The 8,213-nt window shown below is 43.7% G+C and overlaps 1 protein-coding gene across 1 annotated transcript in view; it reads left to right on the plus strand.

The window, feature by feature from the left end:
- SLC47A1 (solute carrier family 47 member 1) overlaps positions 1-8,213 on the plus strand; it is a 59,622-nt gene that overhangs the window by 19,070 nt on the left and 32,339 nt on the right. Inside the window, exons 7-10 of the mRNA XM_007941484.1 lie at positions 5,879-5,976; positions 6,246-6,343; positions 6,447-6,560; positions 7,085-7,152. Coding sequence (XP_007939675.1) covers positions 5,879-5,976; positions 6,246-6,343; positions 6,447-6,560; positions 7,085-7,152 — 378 coding nt within the window. The remainder of the gene's footprint in view (positions 1-5,878; positions 5,977-6,245; positions 6,344-6,446; positions 6,561-7,084; positions 7,153-8,213) is intronic.

Genomic DNA, 8,213 nt, shown 5'->3' on the forward strand with positions numbered 1-8,213 from the left:
TGGAAATATTACCATTGGCAGGGTAGGATTAATGCTGTAGTGTTCTTTGGCTTGGTTTTCGGACCCAGCTCCCTGGAAGTGAATGCATGCCCATCTGCTCCTCAGAGAGAGCAGTGGCGCAAAGCTGTCTCTGAGGCTCCAGGAGCTGCCTCCACCCAGTCCTATCTAAAAGGCCCCTCTTTTCTCAATGGGGCTATGAAAATGCAAACTGAAGGACTCCTCATGTCATTCAGAAGTCTGCATATGTAACTAACAGCACTGGCGAGAGGTTCTGGGACAGTTGCCTTGACATGTTAGGTGTGAATTTATGATGCCACCATTTGTGAGACTGCTGACTTCCTTCCAGATAAATCCAGGTACATGGGGGCAGTGGGCAAAGGATCATGGCCACACAGGCAGGATTACCCAGGTATATGTAACAAGGAGGGAGGAGGGAGGGAAGAAAGAAAGGAGGATGTTTTCCATCTATTTTATGTCTTAAAAATGATGATATTACCCAGTGGTTGTGACAAAGGACTCAAGTGTGGCAACAATCGTGAGGGTGGTGCAGGACTGGGCAGTGTTTCATTCTGTTGTACATTGGGTCACTATGAGTCAAAACTGACTTGATGGCACCTAACAACAACACCATTACTCTATTCACAAAACAAGAATATTTCAAATTTTTATTAGTATTGGCTTTAAATTAAATATCTATAACATGGAAGGAAGTAAATCAGTATTTCTGAGATCTTGGACATGTTCTTCAATACATAACTTCATTTACAACAGCATAGAAACCTTTGTCCACTTGAGTGCCTTCTTCCCGGTTGTCAATCTCCCACCAAATTGGCTGGTCCTTAACCTCAAGGTTTAACATAACCTAGTGGGGAATGTGGATATGAAAATCCTTCTTTCTAATACTCTGAGGTAGAGAGGAAGAACTAGAAGTAGAAGCCATGAGCTGAGAAAGATCAGGGAGGTGTGAACTGGGTTATGGAGGACATGTAAGGTTTCCAGGGCAGATAAGACAAGGTAAGGGCACCCCAGAAAGAGAGCACCTATTTACAAGTGTGAAAAACACCAGATGTGTCCAGGATAATGTAGAAGGAAGCTGAATTAGGCTACTGAGATGGGTGGAGGGATACAGTGGATGATAGAATTTGAAAGGTAGGCTGGCCCAGGGTCAGCCTTGGGTTCTGTACTGCAGATTTTAATTTGTAGGAAGCAAATTGTCGGGGGAATGGATGAAAGTGATTGACATGTTGTTGTTGTGTGCCACTGAATCAATTTTTGACTCATAGTGACCCCATATGTCAGAGTGAAACTGCCCCATAGGGTTTTCTAGGCTGTAATCCATATGGGAACAGATCACCAAATCTTCCTCCCATGGAGCTGGTGGTGCTTAACTGTTATACCACCAGGGCCCCTGTCTACACCAGAGATGCAGAAGATCTATGATGAAGAATGAATAGCTCTGAGGGAGCAAAAAAGAGACCTGGTAGGATGAATTCTGTAGACTTAAATGGCTGGTTGGCTGTAGGGACCATGGGAGAAGCAGCAGCTATACTTTAATGCAAAGTTTCCACCTTGGGGGCCCAGCCTAGGAAGTCCATTTGTTGTGACAAAAGAGAAGCAGCTAGTTTCTTGGAAAAAGTTATTAACTGTTGTTGTGGTCATGTTTCCTTGAGGTAGTAGACCTGATGCATGCAGTGAGGCCAACAACTTGAAATTCACATCCTCAGGATGGAGGTAGTATTTGAAGGTGGAAGGGACCACATTACCCTTGGAGGGGGTATAGGGTAGGAAGAGAACCAGATAAAACCCGGGGGAATGCTTGCACTTTTAGGATGGTGGGGGTATGTCTTAGTTTGCTAGTGCTGCTGTAACAGAAATACCACAAGTGGGTGGCCTTAAAGAGCAGAAATTTCATTTTCTCACAGTTTAGGAGGCTTGAAGTCCCAATTCAGGGTATCACTAATAGGGGAAGTCTCTCTCTGTGTCACGACTAGAGGAAGATCCTTGTCTCAGCATCTGTAGCCCTTGTGTTCCTCAGTTCCTTGAATATCTCCATGTGGCATCTGTCTTCCTCAGCTTGTGTTTTCTCCTGTGTCTCATCTGCTCTTTTTATAATTCAGAGGTAATTAGATTTAAGACATGCCCTATGTTGGTATAGCCTCATTACATAACAAAGAAAATCCTATTCCCAAATAGGATTACATTCACAGGTATAGGGGTTAGCATTCCAATATATATTTTTGGAAGGACACAATTCAGTCTATAACAAGGACTTTGGAAGAGAGAGGACTAGTTGGGCCTCTTCTTATCCTGCTTTGAGGGAAGCTTTCTTGATTGTTTCCAGTGACTATCTATATGCCCATGACTCCCACATTTATATCTAACCTGCATACAGAGTCTTTCCAGCTGCTTGCAAGAGATCTATGTGTGTCGCACATTTGATCTCCTCCCCTTTCCCACAGACCTGCTCTTCTGCTCTCTTGCATTTTATCTTGATGAGTGGCATTGACTCCTTTCTTTGCTGATAACCTAGTGTTTTAGTTCTCTGGTGCTGCTATGAGAGAAATACACAAGTGGACAGAATTCTCTCACAGTTTAGGAAGCTAATAGTCTGAATTCAGGGCACTAGGTATAGGGGAAGGCTTTCTCTCTCTGTGGGCTCTGGGGGAAGGTCTTTGTCTTTTAAATATCTGTGGGCCTGGCAATTTTTGGAGATTTCCAGGTGCCATTTTCCTCTAGGTCTAGGAGCTTTTCAGCACAGGGACCCTGGGTCCATAGGACAAGTTCTACTCCTGGCTCTTCTTTCTTCATGGTAGGAGGTCCTTCCATCTCTGCTTGCTTCTCTCTCCTTTCATCTCTTGTAAAATGATGCAGACCACACTGCAGGGAAACTCCCCTTACATAGATCAGATCAAGGTTGTGACCTGACTAAGGGTGTTGCATCCACACTCTAATCCCCTTAAAACTGATTGTCTGATCATATCAGATTAAATTATGGGGGATAATTACATCATTTTGTAACTGCCAATTTACAAAACCACTGAGAATCATGGCTGCCAAAGGGGCAAGAAGGCTGCATCTTCTGACCTCCTCTAACCCCACAAAAGGAAGACAGAATCACTATCAGCAGCCCAAGGCCTATTCCTGTGAGGCTAGACATGCTGCTTCCCTCCAGCCCTTTCACCAATCCTGATACCAACTCTTCCTTCCACAATACCTACCACCTCTCTGCTGGGTTCGATAATTCGCTGCAGTGGCCACACAGAAATCACAGATTGTGGGGTTTATTAGGGAAGGACCAAGCTACAATTCAAGTTCAGGAACAACACTCAGTCTCTCTCAGCCCTGTCTCTCAGCCAACAGTCTCTCTCCCAGCAGTGTGTATCTCTTGGTGTCTCTTTCTCAGCAGTGCATGTCTCTTGGGAGGGTGTTTCTCTCAGCAGCACGTCTTTCTCAGCCAGCAGTCAGAGAGACGCCTTCTGCCTCTAGGAGGCCTCCTTTTGAGCCTGGGAGAGTGGCCAAACTAACCAATTGTAACATCAGAATTCTAAACACCTGAGAGAAAGCAAACTTCTCAGAATGTTGCTTTGTGCTACTCTCAACAGAAATACTCCAGGTGGATAACTTTAATGATCAGGAGCTACTCAGTTGCTCAGGGCAAATTCCACCATGGAGTTTACAAAGACTTACGGCTAGAGAAGCCACACCAGGTAATTTACTACACCACAATGGCCCAGCCAAGTTGACACATATTTTTGGGGAATGCAATTTAGTCCATGATACCTACCTTTGATACAGTCTGTCTTTTCATTCACTGCTACATCTGATCAGCCATCTGGTCCGGTAGGGTCTACCTGCTCCTCCCCATCCCCTTTGCTACCTCCTTAATTCATTTATTATTTTCCTGTATATTCTTTCAGAAATGGGCAGTGGTTGTTCTGTGGTAGAATTCTTGCCTTCTGGGTGGGAGACCCAGGTTCATTTTCTGTCCAGTGCACCTCAAGTACAGCCACCATTCATCTGTCAGTGGAGTCTTACTGTTGCTGTAATGCTGAACAACTTTCAGAGATGCTTCCAAACTAAGAGAAATTAGGAAGAAAGGCCTGGTGAATGACTTCCAAAAACTAACCAGTAAAAAGCCTATGGATCACAATGGTCTGATACTGTCATTCAAAGGGTTGCTGTGAGTCGGGGCCAACTCTGTGGCAGCTAACAACAATAGTCTTTTGGTAGGATTTTAACTAGTCTCCCTGCTGCCAGTCTTTTTCTTAAGGCAATCAAACAACACAGTACTTTTTGTTCTGTCATCCTGAGATGTAAATCTTATTCACCTAACTCCCTTGCTAAAAATGCATCAATGTCTCCAGATCAATAAATGATGCACATGGTGATCATCCAAGAAAGACCCTTGACCTGATCCTGTTAGCCTTAGGCTACCAGAGGCAAACCTGCCTCCCATCAAAGTCAGGTTTATTGACCCATCACATTGAGGGAGACCTAGCACCAGAGGAACTATAGACAACTCAAAGGAAACCACACAAAGGAAAAAGATTAAGTTGTCATAAGGCTGTGAAGAAAGATGGAGTGTAGATGAAGTTTAAACAAAGCCACGTTTTGATGGGCTCAAAGCAAAACAGGTCCGTAAGTAAAGTATCAATATCAGATCCATGCTGCAAAGTGGACCTGGTCCTGTTTCTTTGGGAACTACAAAGTTAAGATGGGTGTAGAATATAGACATAATGTAGACTATTGTGTCTAGAAACTGTTATGACACTTTGCAGCTGGGTTGGAAATTGAAGATGCTTTTCTGTGTTAGAGACTTGGATCCTCCAGGCAAGAAGGATGTTTTACTCTTACTGATATAATTTCAAACAGCAAAAATGCTAATAGTCTAGATTTTAGATAACAGAGTTGCTTAAGTAAGAAAGTAGGAAGTAGTCATTCAAAGAAGGAGTTGGGATGACGCTTGCAGTGTGATGTTGAGAGAAAGAGTATTACCCGTTGACTTTTCATTTTGCTTTATCTGTGTCTGTTATTGCAGCCCGACAAGTGACAAGACAGATTGTTACTTTCTTAGACTGCTGTAATTTTATTTTTTTACCCTGAGAAAGTCTTAAATTGAGATGCAGTATAGACTTGGCTTTTCTCCTGTCTCAGTACCTGTGAGGAGAGTCAGATGTGAAGTGGTTATTCCACACTGCAGGGGGCAGTGGTGGTTCAGTGGTGGAATTCTCGCCTTCCTTTCAGGCGTCCAGGGTTTGACTCCTGGCCAGTGCACCTCCTGTGCAGCTGCACCTGTGTGTCAGTGGAGGCTTTGGGGTTGCTCTGATGATCAGTAGATTTCAGCAGAACTTCAAGACTAAGATGGACTAGGAAGAAAGACTGGTGATCCAAGGTCCCCATGAGTTGGAGGCTGACTTTTCAGCAGCTGGCAACAACATTTCACACTCCAGTTTCTTAAGATCTTTTTTGGTACATTTTCTGAATTTCAATATTGGTCAAGAAAGTTTCATATTTCCATTCACTATACAATGCCAAAATGACTTGTTTATACCCTTTAACCCCTTCCAGTCCTTGCACAATTATAGATGAGTGATTTCTCTTCTTACTCCTCTGTTGTTTTTTTATTATCTACCCATCTCTCTCTGTGGGCAGAACTACAAACTGATGCCTCAAAGAGAGGAGAGATGGGAGGGTGGGGAGGTAAAGGCAGCAAGGCAGGGGCAGCAAGGCCATGCAATTGCAGTTAAGTCATTTTAGTATGCCTGCATCCCTTGCTTGGGCATGTCAGTTAGAGCCTACAGTGTGTTAAGAGGGTAGAAAACAGCTGTTCTGTTCTGTGAATCTAAAGATAGTGTGTGGTTTTCTCAACTTGTTTCAGGGAATCATATTGCCCCAGATCATAACTGGAGTTGCAGCCAACCTTGTCAATGCCCTCACTAACTATCTGTTTCTCCATCAACTGAACCTGGGAGTGATGTGAGTCCAACTGATTCTTGGTACAGGGAGAAAGAATGCCTTGCATGTGGCTTTTTCAGGGAGGAGAAAAGTGGGACTTTTGGCTGATTAGATATTGTGTACACATGTGGTTTCCTTCTTGTCCCTCTCTGGAAACACTTTGAAGACAAAGACCTTGGAGCCTGCTGTAGGCTTCATGGCAAGAAATGAATCGCTCATCTCAGTGCTGGGCGAGGTTGGGAGAGAAAGGAGGATGGAGATCTGTCTTTCACTATTTTCCTTCTTTCCAGGGGTTCTGCACTGGCAAATACTATTTCTCAGTTCACCCTGGCTCTCCTCCTCTTTCTCTATATCCTCTGGAGAAAATTACATCAAGCGACATGGGGAGGTAAAGACTGCCTTTTATCTTCCCACTTGGACATTTGTCTTGTTGAGTTCCAGCCAGATGCCCAAGCATATTGGTAAGTGGGCTGTGTCTGTTCTGACTGCAGGGTGGTCCTTTGAGTGTTTGCAGGACTGGGCCTCCTTTCTCCATCTGGCCATCCCCAGCATGCTCATGCTCTGCATCGAATGGTGGGCCTATGAGATCGGGAGCTTCCTGAGCGGTCAGTGTGAGGACAGATGATGAAGAGTGATGGGAGTATGGGGGCCCTGTCTAAGAGCAAGGAGCCCTGGCAGCACAGTGGTTAAAGTGCTTGGCTGCTAACTGAAAGGTTGATGGTTTGAACCTACCAGAAGCTCTGCTGGAGAAAGATGTGGCAGTCTGCTTCCATAATGATTTATAGCCTTGGAAACCCTATGGGGTAGTTCTATTCTGTCCTATAGGGTCGCTGTAAATTGGAATCCACTAAACAGTAGTGGGCTTTGGGTCTAATAGCAAAGGTCCCTGGGTAGCACAAATGGTTAATGCACTCAGCTACTAACTGAAAGGTTGGCAGTTTGAACCCACTGAGCAGTACCACAGAAGAAAGGCCTGGCGATCTACTTCTGAAAGATCATAGCCATTGAAAACCCTATAGAACACAGTTCTCCAATGCAAATGGGATTGCATAAGTCAGAATGCACTCAACAGCAGTGAGCTTGGTTTTTTGGCTGGTTTAAGGACAAGAAGTTACTTGTCTCTTACCAGGTATCCTCGGCATGGTAGAGCTGGGAGCACAGTCTGTTGTGTATGAACTGGCTGTCATTGTGTATATGGTAAGTGTAAGAGCTGATTGTGTGAGGTAAGTCAAATATTTTCCTTGCTTAGTATTCTAAAGGAATTCTGAGATTCAGTATAGGTGTTGTAACATTAAGTAATAACTTATGAAATGGCATACAAGGTAAAATTTCATCCTAAAGCTTAGGAGGATCCTTTTGATATGGTTGAAGAGGGGTTTAGGCAAAACCCCAACTGACCTGCTCATTGCTGGTTCTCCCTCTCCTAACATAGTTCAAATTTGAAAGATTTGATTTTACTTGCACATTTTCCCAAAAAAATGAGAATCTTTTCTAGTTGTCTCACACAAATGAATTGAGGGACTAGATGGATAACATAAAGGAGTGAGGTGGTTGGGTATACAGTAAGGTACCCCGAGCTAGTTGCTCCTCAGAGTCCACAGCTGGTGCAAAGGGTTAATGAGCTTGGCTGCTGATTAAAAGGTTGGAGATTCAAATCCATCCAAAGGTGTCTCAGAAGAAAGTCTTGGCATTCTACTTTTGAAAACTCAGCCACTGAAAATCCTCTGGAGCACAGGTCTGTCTGCTGTACGTGAGTCAGAATCAACTTGACCATCCCTGGCACTTGTGTTTCACCAAGCCCAAGTCCTGTCTGGTTCTGATGTCTTTTAAAATGCTGGGAGCCTAGCCACACACTTCGGCCTGAGACTAGTTTGCAGTCTCTACATTTAGAATAGAAGCTGCTGTGTTGATATAAGTATTGATTTAATACATAAAGCCATTTTCATTATTTTTCCATTTTGCCTACTAATTGAAATGAATTTCCAGTTAATATTTACAGTAAAACAAAATCAAGAAGTCTCTAATGACTGGAGCCTTGTCATATTTCCTGTTCTCTTTAAGAATTCTCCTGAGAAGAGTATGGAGGGATGGACACTGCGAAGAGGTAACTATGGGGTGGAAGTGGGAGGGGAGCTGTTGCATTGTGGTAAACTATGGTCAGTGACATGAGACAAAGTATATGTGAACTGTTGTATGGAAAGTGAATTTGCTCTGTAAATCTTCACCCAAATCACAATATTAAAAAAAAAAAAAAGGAA

This window comes from Orycteropus afer, unplaced genomic scaffold, assembly GCF_000298275.1.
Source record: "Orycteropus afer afer isolate SDZICR_OR568_19922 unplaced genomic scaffold, OryAfe1.0 scaffold00080, whole genome shotgun sequence".
NCBI classification, from domain to species: domain Eukaryota; kingdom Metazoa; phylum Chordata; class Mammalia; order Tubulidentata; family Orycteropodidae; genus Orycteropus; species Orycteropus afer.